Here is a 17,158-nt window from a genome sequence, read left to right as displayed (position 1 = left end):
TGGGAGGAACACATCGGCAAGGATGAGTGTTTCCCGCCTGTCCCACCCCAGGGACCACCAAGGCCTCCTCAGAGGTCTCTTTAGACTTGGGGAGCCAGGAGGGGGTGGTTTCTCCAGGTCACTCTTCCCAGAGGCCTCAGGGTTCTAAGAAGGCCCAAGGCAGAACTTTCTCTAAACATGGAGCCCAGACAGGCCCCTGTCCTGCTCTGAGACCACTAGACTGTATAAGCAGTTGCCAATGGAAGATTCTCTGTAAATGTCAGGGCAGGTGGGATCAGATTAAGCCCTATCTTCCTATCTCCTATTCTGGGGCTCTCCCTAGTGCCAGCCCAAGCCCACAGAGACTCTTAAGAGAGTTGGGGAGCAGCTGAGGGCTCCCACAGCTCGAAAGTGCTGGAGGACAGGCTGGACCAAGCACATATGTGTGTGTGCATGTGTGTAAAATCACCACTTCTTTGGAGGTTTCAACTGTGCCTTGAGCCATTGTACCACATGAGCTAAGCAGGGTCTTCCTCTGTTCTACCCATTGCTGGACTCCAGCTCCCTTGAGGCTTTGCCCAGAGGATCAGAGAAGGCAAACATACAGTCTACATCTTCTGTATTTCCGTGGACTTGACTGTGGTCTAGAGTCTGGGAGGAGGATCCTGAAGTCTCCATTGCCTTCCCTGGAGGAATAACAATAACAAGTAATTAATATCACTTGTAATTAATAATCAATAATAAGTAGTTAATATCCTTAATGCAGAGAGACCTTGGCAAATAAACAAGAAAAGGAAAAACACTCAATTTAAAAAGGTATAAGAGAAACAACTTACAAAAAAAGAAAGATACAATTAGGGAAATTTGGATAATGATAATCTTTTGACAATATAAAAACTTACTTTTAAAAAATAGACTTTAGTATTTAGAGAAGTTTTAAGTTCACAGTAAAATTGAGTGGAAGGTACAGAGATTTCCCATATACCTCCCATCTCCATACATGCATAGCTTCCCCATTACGAACATCCTCCGCTAGTAATTTTTAGGTGTGATATTTATATTGAGGTTATATTTTATTTAAAGTATCCCTAAGTTTAGAGATAAATACTGAAATGGTTATAATAAAATTATATTATGTCTTGGATTTGCTTCAAAATAATCCTGTTGGGTAGTTGGAGGGCATGGGTGGGGATCCAAATAAACAAGCATGACCATCAGTCAGTAGTTGCTGGAGCGATATCAAAATACAAATCGTGGTTTTCTCTGGGTGCTGTTATCATGCATATTTTTAGTTTCTTATTTTTACTTTGCATCGTCTAAATTTTTAACAGTAGTGCTATTGTTGTAATAAAATAATCAATAATTTTTCATTACTTAAAAATGTAACATACGCCCTGACCGGTTTGGCTCAGTGGATAGAGCGTCGGCCTGTGGACTGAAAGGTCCCAGGTTCGATTCCGGTCAAGGGCATGTACCTTGGTTGCAGGCACATCCCCCGTGGGGGTTGTGCAGAAGGCAGCTGATCGATGTTTCTCTCTCATCGATGTTTCTGACTCTCTCTCCCTCTCCCTTCCTCTCTGTGAAAAATCAATAAAATATATATATTTTTAAAAATGTAACATACTACCTTATATTAGTACTAGCAGCCCGTTTGCACGAAGATTCGTGCAATAGACCTTCATTCACCTGGCTGCCTGCACCAGTTTTCTGCCAGCATCGGGGACCCAGGCCTTGGCTATGGCCGCCGCCTTCTGCCTTCTTTCAGGGTCGGGGCTTGGCCCCGGGCAGTGGCCTTGGATCTGCTGCACCCCAGCGTCCCTGCTACGGATCATAGGAGCCGACCCCCTGGTTGTTGCCTGCGATCCCTGCAGGCTCCCCGCTGGTGCCCAAGGCCGGGAAAGCCTCCACCCGAGGCTTTCCCGGCCTTGGGCTCGGCCGCACCCAGCGTCCCTGCTAGGGATCGTAGGAGCCGACCCCCTGGTCGTTGCCTGCGATCCATGCAGGCTCCCCGCTGGTGCCCAAGGCCGGGAAAGCCTCCGCCCCAGACTTTCCCGGCCTTGGGCTCGGCTGCACCCAGCGTCCCTGCAACGGTTTCCTGGTGGGCGTGGTTGGTGGGCGTGGCTTGTGGGTATAGCGAAGGTATGGTCAATTTGCATATCACTCTATTATTAGGTAGGATAATAGCACTTAACGGTTTTCCAAAGGGCTATGTGTCTGTAATTCCATCTGAGCCTGATCACAAACCAGTCAGGTAGGAAATGGGATTAATTGGTCCTCATATTTGAATTGTAGTTTCTAGACAATGGATATTTAAATCTTTGCCCACCTCCACCTCTAGCAACCATCTATCTGCTCTCTGTGTCTATGAGTTTGGGTTGTTTTTGTTTTAGCAGAGAATCTACTCTTTAAAAATAATTTTGTTTTTAATTTATTTCAGGGAGGAAGAGAGAGAGAAAGAGATAGAAACATCAATGATGAGAGAGAATCATTGATCAGTTGCCGCCTGCATGTCCCACACTGGGGGATCGAGCCCACAACCCAGGCATGTGCCCTGACCACGGAATTGAACCGTGACCACTTGGTTCACAGGTCGATGCTCAACCACTGAGTCATGCCAGCCAGGCCAGAGAATCTACTCCTAACCCACCACAAGACCTTGGCAAGGCAATGTCTTTCCCTTTGTCTCAAAGCTGGACCAGCTGGGTTTGAATCCTGACTCTTCCAGCTGTGGGAGCTGCGCATGTTACTGAACCTCTTGCTGTGCCTCAGGCTCCTCATCTATAAAATGGGGACAATAACAGTGCTTCCTTCATAGTATTGTTGTGCAAAGAGCATGAGCTAAAACACGTGAAACACTTAGACCAATGCTTGGTACAGAGCAAGTGTTGAATAAACGCTAGCTGAGATGATTATTATTTTTTTTAACATATTTTTATTGATTTTTTACAGAGAGGAAGGGAGAGGGATAGAGAGCCAGAAACATAGATGAGAGAGAAACATCGACCAGCCGCCTCCCGCACACCCCCCACTGGGGATGTGCCCGCAACCAATGTACATGCCCCCGACCGGAACCGAACCCGGGACCCCCCAGTCCGCAGGCCGACGCTCCATCCACTGAGCCAAATTGGTTTTGGCAAGAGATGATTATTATTAAGACAGAGGAGCTGGGTGGGAGCAAAAAGACAGTATTTGTACAGTGACAAGAGCATGTGCTTTGGGGTCAGTCTGACCAGGGTCCAACTCCACTTCTGTCACCTGTGCGTGGGATGACCTCAGGTAGAGCAGTTCCCTTCTCTACGTTCTATTTATCACAACCGTGAACTAGTGATGGCAGAGGCTTAGGGAGGAAAGATGGCCAGGGCCTGCCCTCAGAGGCCTCAGAAGACGTGAGTTCCCTCCTCTCCAGGCCTCTTATTACCCTCGGACAGTCAGTGTCCAGCCCCAGCCCTGCTCACCCCCCATCTCCTATTACCCTCTTTCTAGAATAAAAATTCCCATCTTGCAGGGCAGAATTCAGCTAAACATTAGGAAATCACTAGCCAATAAAATCGATTAACATTCAGGAATGAATGAATGATAACCATAGGCCTGCAGGGCATATCTATGTTTTGAAAAGAACTCTTTGTACATGGCAGGTGCCCAGTACATGGCCATTAGCTGAGGTCATCTCTAATGTGGAATTTCAGGTAGAGTGGAGGAAGAGATTTAGAGCACCTATGGGGGAAAGAGAGCTTCCGGCTGATGCCAAATACACCGAAAGTTCACCAACCCGGTCCCATCTCTTTCCTGCTCTAGCTGTCACTTGGCAGCGCCTGGCCACACACAGCATTTTCAGGCCTCCAGACTCCTATCTATGCCATTTTTCCTATTGTCAAAACTGTATCTGACCTTCTAGGCACAGCTCAAGTAACGCCTCCTTCAGGAAGGCTCGTGCTAGTTGCCTGACCAGAACTCTCCCTTCTGACCCCCACTCCATTAACCCTTGTTCCCCCACCACCCTTGGACTTCTTGCTAACAAAGCTGCAATTTTGTTCTTCCAGCTCCAGTTAGATATTCATTTTTCCAGTCTTTCTCAGAGCTGAGGATGGCCATGTGACCCAGTTTTCACTAATGAAAAGTTAGCAGAAATTCGTTGGTGTTCAGGAATGGCTTAGCTTCTCTTACAAAAGAGGGCGACAGGGCTGGTGCTATGTCTTGCCTCTCCTTCCATCCCTGAACATGGCTGTGATGGCAGGAGCCACAGGGGCCATCGTGTGACCTTGAGGAAAAGCCGAAGCAAACCGAGCCCCTGCTTGCTTTCTTGTTGTTTGAAATAAATAAACCTCATTTTGCTGAAGCCTCTATAGTAAGGACTTTTGTTATTTGCAGCTGAATACAATTCCGACAGAAACACATTCCTACATTAACTGAGCACCTACTATAGGCTAGCACTGGGGAAACAGTGGTGAACAAGTTGCAGCACTTTCCTCAAGGAATTTCAAGGTAGACCTGGGGGCTGTTGGAACCCAGGGGCCAAATCAGATTAGAGTCAGCCAAGGAAAGGTCCCGATGGAGGCGATGCTGGGGGTGGGTTGGGAGGGCCAAAGGGAACACTGTGCAAAGGCACAGAGGCAGGGGGCCATGGGCCACATGGGAAACAGTTGGCAGGAAGCGTCTTTAAAGAAGAATGGGATTTGGAGGAGGCCCAGAGAACACCCCCATTGCATCCCCCAGCACGTCATTCTCGAGCCATAATCAACGTTGCCTTATACCAGACTCCTCTCCAAGGTAGGGCGTCTTGTTGCATAACTCTGGGAAGCCACCATTCCTAGCCGCCTTCAGATCTGTGCCCAGGGCTCAGCAGAGGGTCTGACACACCCAGGGTGTGTCTCTTCTACTGAATCATGAACCCCGCCAGGGCTAGAGACTGAGGCTGATTTATTTATGTGTCACTGAACCCTGCACAGGGCCTGACAGAAACCAAAAATGATGATGATGATGATGACAATACCTGCTTACTATCTGCCAGGCCACGATCTAAGCATGCTACATGTATTAACTTGTATTCCTCACCACAAGCCTAGGAGGGCTCACCATGGTTGTGCCCATTTTATAGGTTAAGAACACTGAGGCAGGGAGACACTAAGAAACTTCCCCAGAGCCATGTAGCTAGTAAGTGGCTGAGCAATAGTATTTGTTCAGTCCATGTTGAGGGCTGGGAGGACGAGTGCTGGCACCTGTTCCAGGCCCCTGTCATTTGTACCAGGAAAGAAGCCACTAGGTGTTATACAAGTGATGCTGACGTGGCTTACATGTAGCCTCTGGTGGAAGTGTCCTCAAAACCAAGCTCACTTCCTTGGGCAGTTCTTCAGCACACTGGTCCATCGGGAGAGGGGACATGGTGGGAACTATCCTTGCCCCACCCTCCCTTCACCCTTATTTCTGCTATGAGAAAGGAGACATAGAATTTATAGACATATATTTTAAAACACGTCTTACTGGTTTTTAGAGCGAGAGGAAGGGGGAGGGGGAGAACGAGAGAAACATCTTTGACCAGGGATCGAATCCACAACTTGGGTGTGTACCCTGACTGGAAATCAAACCGGCGACCTTTCAGGGCACGGGACGACGCTCAACCAATTGAGCCACACTGGCAAAGGCACAGAATTTTTATGAATTAAAACTCAAGGATCAGTGTGCAAGGCAATGCTAAACACAAAGGACAGAGGGCTAGTGGTGGAACATCAGGCCCTGATAGAGGGACTGCTGGGAGGGGCTTCCGAAAACTCAAGTTCAGTGCACGTGACTTTGAGCCCAGAAGGACAACCATAGACAGTGGACAGAGAAGTGAAGACAGAAGAAAGCAGGAAGAGGGAAAGAAACGCGGCAGGTTCCCTGCGATCTAATTTCATTCGTGCAAGTCTCATTTATTGCGTGCAGGAAAACCTTAGGTTTAGATTGACCAAGTGCCTTGTCCCAGGTCTCCCAGATTACAGATGACCCCTACCCTGACAGAGAACCCCCATCCCTAGCCCTGGTTAGAGGCATCTCAGGTGGCCCCACATTTGAGGCTGATCCTACAAGGAAATAAGACTCATTTTCTAACACTTTTCTCCAAAAGCCCAGCCCTGCTGAGTCACTGGTGGTGCCAGGTCCTCTGCACCCACAGGTCTTGCTAAACTGGATTTCCCCCTTCAATTCAGCCCAGATTTCCCAAGTTCCTGCTGTCACAAGGGCCTGGGCCCAGACGGGGAGGGATAGTAGGAGACAGCCTCATAGCCCTTTCCCTGCCCAGCTCACTTAGTCCTCATACTAATCAGGAGGGAGGCAGGAAGGGTGGGGGTTATTGTCCTATTTTACAAATGGGGAAACTGAGGTCTAGAAATGGAGGAACTTGCACAAGGTCACATAGCAACTCAGGGGCAAGGCTGGCTCCAGAACACTGTCTCTTGATTCAAGGGCTGCTTATCTTTCCCTGGTATCTCTCCCTGGAGGAGGGGGCTGAGGCAACTAAGACTGAGTTAGATTTCAACAGGTGGCAAAAAGGCAGAGTGGGAGAAAGATTCAGTGGAGGGGGTGGGTGGCAGTGGGCAGTTGAAAGGGTAGGAACCCCCTGAGGCTGGGGAAATAGTCCTGGGCCTTGAATGCCAGGCTAATGGCCAACGGTTCCTGCAGGTGAACTGTGAGGGACGTTCCTAAGGGCCACGAATGCAGGGCCAGTTCAGTTCAACAAGCCCAGGGGAGGAAGTAGGGTTGGGGACACAGGAAGCAGAAATAGCTGGGAGGGGAACAGAGCTGTCAGAGAGGGGGGCTTGCTGGTGTTGCCCACTGGACATCGAAGCTCCTTTCTTCTGGCAATTACACCAAAGAGTCAAGTTAGAGGCCTCAATAATACCCTCCAGTTTCCCACCCCTCCCAAACAAGCATGCACCCTAATTTCAAACATAGACTGGTCAGGCAGACACAGATCCAGGACCAGCATCCCCCAAATGGATTGTGTCCCCTTCCCATGCTCCTTTGATATGGAAATTCTGGAGGGGTCCCTGCCCTTCACCCAGGTTAGATCATCAGCCTCTCCCTCCCAGGAATCTGACTTGTGACAGGTGTGACACAAAACCCAAGGTCAGCTGGCTTTGGTCTGCCCTGAGACAGATCCCTGAAGAGGCTGTTCCTCTCATTTCAGTTCCCGGCCACTGTCTGCTCTGCAGTTTGGTTCCTTAGCAATTCCCTCTCTTCTGCGAGACCCCATATCCTTCCAAGAAAGTCCTTTTTTGATAGCTTGAGGTGGTTTCTGTTACTTGCAAACAAAGCATGTTGGTTGAGACAAATACGTGGGAAGGCTCTGAGATTCTAGGTGGAGCAAAGCAGGTCTGGGGCAGAGGGGTCCACAGATTTCACTCTAGCCTCTAGGGCAAGACTTGGGCAGAGCCCCTGAGACCCTCCATTTTGCATCTCAACTCCAGGCTGGATCGAGGACTTCCACTGTCCTATCATCCCCCTCCCTGTAACCACCCAAGCAGCAGTTGTCCACAAGATCTTGCCCTAGAGACTCGTACCTTTGCTGAGAACAAAGGCCATCTTAGAGCTTCCCACAAGTTTTCTATTGTTTCTGTAACAAATTCCCACAAACTTAGAGGCTTAAAACAACAACGCAAACTTAGCATCTCACGGTTTTGTAGGTTAGAAGTCCAACATTGGGCTCACTGAGCTAAAAGCAAGGTTTTGGCAGGGCTGCCTTCCTTTCTAGAGGCTCTGAGGGAAAATCCGTTTCCTTGCTGCTGTTTTATTTTTTCTCCTTCCTCTTCTCCTCCGCCTCCCCCTTCTTATCCTTCATTTTCCTTGCCTTCTCCAGCTTCTAGATGCCACCCACATCCTTTGGCTTGTGGCCCCTTCTCTCATCTTCAAAGCCAATGATGTCAGGTCAAGTTCTCCCATGGCACACTCTGACCTCAGAGAGAACTTACACAAAGAGATAGAAACCATAAAAAAGAACCAGTCAGAAATGGAGAATATAGTAACTGGAATGAAGACTGCATTAGAGGGAATCAAGAGCAGATTAGATAAAGCAGAGAAGTGAATCAGAGATTTGGAAGACAGGTAGTTGAAAACACCCAATTGGAACAGCAAAAAGAGAAAGAACCCCCAAAATGAGGATAGTTTTAGGGACCTCTGGGAAAACATCAAGCAAAATTAATATTTGCATCAAGGAATTACCAGAAGGAGAAGACAGAGAGCAAGGGATTGAAAACCTATTTGAAGAAATAATGTCTGAAAACTTATTTAGCCTGGTGAAAGAAATAGACACACAAGTCCATGAAGTGCAGAAAGTCCCAAACAAGATGAACCCAGAGGCCCACCCCAAGACACATCATAACTAAAATACCAAAGGTTAAAAACAAAGAGAGAATCATGAAAGTAGCAAAGAGAGAGCAGCTAGTTATGTACAAAGGCGCTCCCATAAGACTGCCAGCTAATTTCTCAATAGAAACTTTGTAGGCTAGAAGGGATTGGCACCAAATATTCAAAGTGATGAAAAGCAAAGACCTACAATCAAGATTACTCTACCCAGCAAGGCTATCCTTTGGAGTCCAAGGACAGATAAAGACCTTCCCAGACAAGAAAAAGCTAAAGGTATTCAACCACACCAGTATTACAGGAAATGCTAAAGGGATTTCTTTAGGACAAAGAAGAAAAAAAATGAATAAAATGGTAACAACTACATACCTATCAATAATTACTTTAAATGTAAATGGATTAAATGCTCCAACAAAAAGAAATAGGGTGGCTGAATGGGGAAGAAAACAAGACCCATATATGTATATACTGCCTATGAGTGACCCACTTCAGATCAAAAGACACATGGACTAAAAGTAAAAATATGGGCAAATTGGAAATTACAAAATAGTCATGGGGATGTAAAGTACAGGCTAGGGAATATAGTTAAGAACATTACAGTAACTATGTATGGTGCCAGGTAGGTACTGAAAATATCAGGTGGAATACTTTATAAAGTTTATAATTATCTAACTACTATTCTGTACACCTGAAACCAACACAAAATAATATTGAAAATAAACTGTAGCCCTGGCCAGAGTAGCTCCGTGGTAGAGCATTGGCCTGTGCACAGTAGGGTCTCAGATTTGATTCCTGGGTTTTGGGTTTGCTCCCTGCCTACATCAATGTTTTTCCTCTCTTTTTCTCCCCCTCTCTCCCTCATTCCCACTCTTTCTAAAAAGCAATGGAAAAAATATCCTCAGGTGATAATTAACAACAACAACAAAGTAAACTGTAATTGAAAATATAAATAACTAAAAGTAAAGGGATTGAAAAAATACTTAATGAAAGTAATAATGAAAAAAAAGTTGGGGTAGCAATACTTATAGCAGATAAAGTAGACTTTAAAACAAAGGCTATAACAAGAGACAAAGAAGGATGTTTTATATAATAGCCAAGATATAGAAGCAATTTAAGTGTCCATCAATAGATGATTAGATAAAGAAGATGTGGTAATATATTTGATGGAATATTACTCGGTTATAAAAAAAGTGAAATGTTACCATTTGCAACAACATGGATGGACTTAGAGGATATTATGCTAAGTGAAATAAGTCAGACAGAGAAAGACAAATACTCTATGATTTCACTTATATGTGAAATCTGAAAAACAAAATAAATGAACAAACAAAACAAAAACAGACTGATGGATACAGAGAACAAACTGATGATTTCCAGATGGAAGGGGATCAGGGGAATGGGTAAAAAAGGGGAAAGGATTAAGAAACACAAATTGGCAGTTACAAAATAGTCATAGGGCTATAAAGTACAGCATAGGGAATATAGTCAATAATATTGTAATAAGAGGGGGGGGTAGATAAGAAATCAAACGAAGGACTTGTATGCATGCATATAAGCATAAACAATGGACGCAAAACTCTGGGGGGTGAGGGCATGTGAGGGTGTGAGGTGGGGGGGGGTAATGGTAAGATATGTACACATATAATACCTCAATAAAAAAAAATAATATTGTAATAGCTGTATGGTGTAAGAGGGGTACTAGACTTATGGTGGGATCACTTTGTACTGTACACCTGATACTCATATAACATTGAATATCAAGTGTACTGAAAAATAAAAACAACAACGTGAAATTTAAAATTTTTAATTTAAAAAATAGTCATAAAGTATTGAATTTAAGAGCTTAGACAAATAATTTTAGGCTCTGGTCAGTTTGGCTCAGTGGATAGAGCATTGGTCCGAAGACTGAAGAGTCCCGGGTTTGATTCCGGTCAAGGGCACATACGTGGGTTGCAGGCTCGATCCCTGGCCTTGGTCAGGGTGTGTGCTGAAGGCAACCAATCGATGGGTCTCTCTCACATCGATGTTCCTCTCTGTATCTCTCCTTCCCTTCCAGTCTCTGAAAATCAATGGAAAAATATCCTCTGGTGAGGATTAATTTAAAAAATTAAAACACGACACACACACACACAAAAAAACCCAACCATTTCAAAAAGAAAGAAAAAAGAAAAATAATGTTAGGCTGGCAAAGTTTCTTTAGCATCTCCCTCTTCTCTTTAGAAGATCACAGCCCTTCTTCTTCAGCACCCTCCCCGTTCCTGTTCCAGACTCACCTTACCCCTCCCCCTCTCTCCACCAGCTCTCCAGGTTTGGCAGTCTCTCTTCTCCAAGCTAGAATTCTACAGAGTTGCAGCCAGGAGATCAAAGCTGAGCCCCAGAAAGGAAAAGAGACTTGCCCAAGACCACACAGCAAGGAGTCTGTGTATAAACTCAGATCTAAGGCTGAAGTCCAAGCATGAGGGAAAGATGGAAGATGCCACAGTTTCCACTTTCTCTGTCATTTTGTCCCAAGTGTGTCCAGGCAGGTTAACAGTGAGAAAACAACCCACACCGCCCAGCTGACCATCAGCCAGATGGACCGGTCATGACTCTGGGTGAACCTTGTAGCCACAGAACATCCAAGGATGCAGCCAGGGCCTCGGGTTGCCCCTGAGGAGTGAAACAAAAGGGTGCAAAGGGACAAAGTCAAGTTTGTGCAGAAAGAGGATGGGTGGGCCCAGTTTGGAGTTGTTCATACAGAAAGACCTAGGAGTGTTAAAAGACACTGAAAGGTAAGTAAATTTTAACACAAACATCTAACTTAGTATTTAGCACATAGTAGGTACACCACCAATGTTTGTTAAAGTGCAGTGTAAGCCAACAAGGTGATAGCGCTACAAAGCAAAGCTAATACAGCCTTAGGTCTGTATTAGAAGCACAGAGTCTACAGTAAAGAAGGTGACCCACATCTCCCCATCCCCCATCCTGAGTTCAATCCTGGGTTGTGCATGAAATAAGATCTAGACAAACAGAGAGAATCCAGAGGATGTGGGGGGTATAGAGACAACACCCAAGGAATGTGGCTGGTGGAGCAGGATGCTCAGCCTAGGGATGAGCATTGCATGGACAGACCTGGTCATTATCCCCAACTCTCTGCAGGACTCCTTCAGGACAGGGGGACAGGCGGGGTTGTGAGCCCAGAGGGAGGGGTCAGGACCTTGGGGAGCCAGCAGGATGAGTGCCAGCTCAATATACAAAAGGAATTTTCTTAAAATGACATCTATTTTGGGGTGGTCATGAGTGTCAACCATGAGAGGTGGCAAGCTGAGGAATGGCAGAGGTTGGCTTAGATGTCCTTAGCTCAGAACCTATTAATCTCTAAAATAATAATTTCCAAAGTACAGGAGGAAAATATTAGTCCATCTATCTCTACTTAACTTTTAACTAAAAATAGTTAATAGTACCTCGTTCAACTCTGATGTGCACCCTCTGCCATGTGTCAGACATCAAATGTCATGTCCTCAGAGGCCAGTGGGGAGCTCAACAATACAGACAGGTCTGCTATGGCCACATTTTCCATTTTCTACATTCAGCCTGTTTTGACATATTTCGGTGTACTAGTGCTGTGTTGGGTGGATTTGAGGATCAAACAATATAGCTTTGACTGACTCAGCCCCATAGCATGGACAAGTGGCTTCAAAGAGTCCCTGCAAAGGAACCTCGAATGGAGATAACTCTAATCTAGGAAGTACAAGCAAGCAGCAGGAAATGTGGGAGACAGACCCCCCCCCGCCCCCACAGTTCAAGTCCTTCATCAGCCACATGATCACATTGAAAACAACAATGAATGGGATCTCTCTCATGTATAATTGCTTACTGAAATAATAATAATAAGAAAAAAAACTATTTGTGACATGAACTTCCATCACTATCATCAGTGAGAAAATTCACTCCGAGTATATATTGAGACGTTAGCTAATGGTCCACAGTACTTGTACGTAATTTCTAAATCTATAAATATGTATACACTAGAGGCCCGGTGCACGAAATTCATGCACCTGTGGGGCCCCGCCCCCCAGACCCCCCACATTCGTGTATTTTTGTATATGTGTATATGTATGCAAACACACACACATATATATATATATACATATATATATTTTTTTTTTCGTGTATTTTTGTATATGTACACACATACATATTCATGTATTTTTGTATATGTGTATATGTACACACACACACACACACACATATATATATATATACATATATATATATATATATATATATATATATATATATATATATATATATTTTGTTAATCCTCGCCTGAGAACATTTTTCATTGATTTTTAGAGTAGAAGGGAAGGCGAGAGACAGAGAGAGAAACATGGATGTGAGAAAGAAACATCAATTGGTTGCCTCCTGCACATGCCCCGACCCAATAGGGCGAAATAGCATCACCCAGCTGGGGCTCAGGCGTTGAGCGTGTGGCGATTTTCTGTTTCTGCTCCCACTTCTGGTAGAGGTCCCGCTTGTAGGAGTTGCTGATGTAGCGACCACTTTCTGTCTTGATCTTCTTGTCCTCCTGTCCTCACTGTCCCACAAACCGCTTCTTCTTCCGGTCCCACTTGGGCTGCCAACGGCCCCTGGTCAGGATCTGGGCCTCGTCCCCCATCAGGTCCAGGACAGCGCCAGCCACCTGCTGCTCAAAGGCGCCCCTGTCCCCTCCAACGCTCAGGCCCCGTTCACTGGAAGTCCTTGGGCCCATAGGGGACATAGAAATCCTGGCCCAGCGGCTGGGCCTCCTCCTTCTGCCACTTGGCTCCCTGCTCAGGTCCTGGCTGCTGCTGTTTGCGGCCACGACCTCTGTGAAGACGTCCTCCACGCTCTCTCCTGCTGCCTCCTCCCACTCCCCCTCCCCCTCCTCTTCCACCTCCCTCTCCCCCTCCCCTTCCTCCTCCTCCTCCTGCTCCGCCTGCTGTGCTGGGCAGCTCAGGGCTGGGCCAGCCAGGAACCTCCTGCTGCTCCTGCTGGCCCTGCTGGAAGCTGGCGATGGCCTTGCAGTCCTTCGGCCCGCATCACCTGGCTGCTCAGGTCCCGGCTGGAGGCGTTGATCTCAAATATGGTCACCTGCGAGCGGTACTGCTTGATGCTGTCCACCAGCCTCAGCCACTACAGCTCCTCCTCCTCGAAGCTCGAGCTGAAGAGGGGGTGCAGGCCCAGCCCCGCGGGGTCCAGCTCTTTGGCCCGTTTGATGGACTCTGGTGAGGGCGCACATGCTGCTGCTGGGCGTTGTGGGCCACGCGGCCCAGGCCCCGCTGCTCCAGCGATGCCTCCAGGGTGTTCCGCAGGCCTCAGCGTCCACCACGCTCTGTGGCACCCGGCCCAGCATGCCGTCCACGCCGCCCGCACCTCGGGGCTCCTCGTGGGGGCGGGCGAGGGTGAGGGCACAGCCCAGGAACAGGTGCAGATCCAGCAGGTAGGGGACCTCATCTGGGGCCACCAAGGAGTAGGCTGTGCCACCCCCGGCCACACCACCCACGTGGTGCAGGAAGAGCTTGCCCTCTGCCGGGAAGCTGAAGTTGATGTCGTTGTCCAGCAGCAGGATGTCCAGGCCCTGGCCCGCCAGGTCAGTCACCATGAGGGTGGAGCACTTGCCGTGGGTGAACTTGGCCAGGTTGATCTTGTGGGCTGTCTGGTCCAGGGTGCTGTAGATGTGGGCGCAGCTCACCTGCTGGAGCGGCCTCAGCCTGGGGGGGCGGGGCCAGATAGTCCTTCTGCGTTGGGTGGATTTGCATATTAGCCTTTTATTATATAGGATTGGGAGTTCCTAAAGCATTTTTCACAATCAGAAAGTGTGACAACTACTGCTCCAGATCCTTAGACCCAGCTAGACACTAGGGAGGATATTCCCTGGTTGGAATATTTATTTCAGATTTAGGGACCAAGAAAAACTAGGTGGAAGTGTGCCACTCAATAAACTTTTGTGAGGCCTCCCCAGATGTTTGACAATTAATGGGAAGAAGCAGTCTTAAAAGGTTTTCCCTGGCTCTGACTCCCCAAGGTGGGAGCCAGTCCAGTTTCTTCTTTCTCATCCTGTCATCTAAGTTTCTCTGTCTTTCTGTTTCCTCTCTCTTCTTCACTCCCGCCCACACACACACACACAATTGGCAACAACAAAAACCAGAAGGGAGGTATTCGGTGCACAGTGCACAGAAAGAGCTTGCTGGCTCTTGAATGTCAGGCAGACCTGGATTCAGTTCCCACCTCTACCCGTCGCTGACTGTGAAGACCTCAGGAAAGTCACATCCATTCTCAGAGCCTCAGAATCCTCTGGAAACATGAGCATGACTACAACTCAACAATAAAAAGAACTCAATTTTCAAAGAGTCAAAGGGTTTGACTAGATATTTTTCTGAAAAAGATATACAGATAGCCAATAGCACATTGAAAGATGCTGGACACCATTAGTCACTAGGGAAATGCAAATCCAAACCACGATGAGATACCACTACATGCTCATTAGGATGGCTGAGATAAGAAACATAAGTGTTGGCGATGATGTGGAAAATTGGAGCCTTTATAAAATGGTTGGTGGGATTGTAAAATAGTACAGCCGCTTTGGAAAACAATGTGTCAGTTTCTCAAAATGTTAAACATAGATTTATCATATGACCAAGCAATTCTACTCCTAGGTATATACCCAAGAAGATTGAAAACTTATGTCCACACAAAGATTTGTACATGAATATTCACAGAAGCATTATTCATAATAGCCAAACGGTGGAAACAACCCAAATGTCCAACGACTGATGAATGGATAAATAAAATGTGATATAATCATACAATACAATATTATCCAGCCATAAAGAGAAAGAAGTGCTGACACATGCTACAACATGTATAAACCTTGAAAACATTATGCTCAGTGAGAGAAGCCAGTCAGAAAGGATCATCTACTGTATGATTCCATTTCTATAAAATGTCTAGAATAAGCAAATCCATAAAGAGAGCAGATTAGTGCTTGCCGGGGCAAAGGGGAATGAGGAGCGACTGCCAAAGGGTATGGGGTTATTTTGGGGGTGAAAAAATGTTCTAAGCTAGATAGTAGTGATGGTTGCACTACTTTGTGAATATACTAAAAATCACAGAATTGTACACTTTAAAGGGGTGAATTTTATGGCATGTGAATGATAGCTCAATAAAGTTTTTATTCTTTCTTTTAAAAAAAAATTTAAAAAGAGGGCTTCACACATAAGATTGTTGTGAAAGTAAAATAGGGCCTCTGGCAGGGCAGTGCCCAGCGTGGTCCTGGTGCGGAGTAGTGTGGTGGCTTTTCGAGGGCTGCGAGCCGCAGGTGCCTAGTCTTACATGCCTACACTAGCCTGAATTCTAGGAATTTCAGAGCCAGGAGGGAGTCTCATTATTTACTGATATGCTGAGTTTGGATCCCAAACAGGACCTGCCACACTTCACTCAGTACAGCTCCCCCAACACACGTTCCTGACTCAACTTTTCTCGCAGTTTCTAAACAAAACTAACATAACAGGCATGAAACCATATATCATCTTTCTTGTCCCCCCCGCCTTGAAAGAAAAATACACTGACTCGAGTCCCAAATGCTGCCTCTGAGGAGAGAAGCTGGGATGCTCTGAGCAGAGGTGGCTCGCCTGATTCGGGATGACAGCCTGGGGGCAAAGGGGAGGGTGGTCCTGTCCTCCACTTGTTGGTCAAGGCACAGAGGCTGGGAGGTTTGAGGGGACATAACCTCACCCTCCGAAGCTATTTGGTCCCACAGGGCAGAGGTATCTAGTCAGACCCTTCATTTCACAACTGGGGAAACAGGCAGCTCAGAGAGATCAAGGGGTTTTCTGAAGGTCCCGAAGCAAGTTAGTGACAAATCAGGAAGTGGCCATCAGCTATGCCCAGCTGAAGCCTCAAAGTGACCTGGGGGGGGGGGGGGTCGGGGGGGGGCGGGTGGTGGTGAGTATTTGCCATCCTCCCCTGATTTTCCCAGAGATGGAAGCTGAGTGCTCACCCAGCTAGAAAGACACAGAGCTGGAATTCAAAACCAGGTCCACCTAGAAACCACAAAACTTCAGCCGTGTCGAAGAGCCAATGAAAATATAACCCCTCACCCTGCCCCATGTCCCATTACCTGCTGTCCCGAGGCCTGCCAGGTACAAGGTGAGCGGTGTGTGGACTGTGCTGATGCCAGGCTGGGCAGGGGAAAAGGACGGCAGGAGAGGCCCTGCCACACCCCCATGACGGACAGGGGGCGGGGCATGACGTGTCCCTGTGCCATACTCACTCAGCGAAGTGCATTCCTTCCTGCCAGTGCTATCTGCCCCAGGCCTTCCTGACTGACTTGCCTCTTCCCTAGGACACCCCAGGAGCAGCAGATGGGGCAACCACGCCCAAGAGACCCGCCCCCTGCGCCATGGCCATGCCCTCTGTCTCCTGGGGGAAGTGATGTGGGGAAGTTGCACCACCCTTGGCTGTGCTAAGCTCTGGGCAGGGAGGAGGTGGGGCATCTCCCAAGTCCCCCGTCACCTGCATTGGTGAGGCTGACTCAGGGCCCAGCCATGTGGACCAACCTGATGCTCCTGGGAAGGGTGAGGTTGGGCAGACAGCAGGTGTGTGCGGAGGGGGGAGCGACACTCAAGGGGCCGGGAATTCCTGTGAGCAGACTGGCAGTGCCCTCTCCTGGTGAAGAAATTGGGCAAAGGCTAGAACATTCACTGCCTGTGCAGGTGGGAAAACGAAAGCCCTGAGGGGTGGGGACCAACCTCTCGCAGATAAGGCCGGGACTAACCCCAGCTCAGCCTGCCTCTGCCTCTCACTCACTAATCAGACACTCTAA

The 17,158-nt window shown here is 47.4% G+C and overlaps 1 protein-coding gene across 5 annotated transcripts in view; it reads right to left on the bottom strand.

The window, feature by feature from the left end:
* TMEM40 (transmembrane protein 40) overlaps window positions 1–16,579 on the bottom strand; it is a 29,694-nt gene extending 13,115 nt beyond the window's left edge. For 3 of the 5 annotated variants that reach the window (XM_079795726.1, XM_079795728.1, XM_079795729.1), the window contains exons 1-3: window positions 16,454–16,487; window positions 10,893–10,962; window positions 585–665 (exon numbers count right to left, since the gene is read on the bottom strand). In XM_079795726.1, the coding sequence (XP_079651852.1) occupies window positions 585–665; window positions 10,893–10,899 (88 nt within the window). In that variant the 5' untranslated portion in view covers window positions 10,900–10,962; window positions 16,454–16,487. Of the gene's footprint in view, window positions 1–584; window positions 666–10,892; window positions 10,963–16,453 lie in introns of all 5 variants that reach the window. The other 2 variants (XM_079795727.1, XM_079795730.1) reach the window with 1 other exon arrangement.
* Window positions 16,580–17,158: the final 579 nt, after the last annotated feature.

This window comes from Cnephaeus nilssonii, assembly GCF_951640355.1.
Source record: "Cnephaeus nilssonii genome assembly, chromosome: 17".
NCBI lineage: Eukaryota > Metazoa > Chordata > Mammalia > Chiroptera > Vespertilionidae > Cnephaeus > Cnephaeus nilssonii.
The sequence above is the reverse complement of the archived record's forward strand: the minus strand, read 5'-3'. Positions and strand labels throughout refer to the sequence as shown.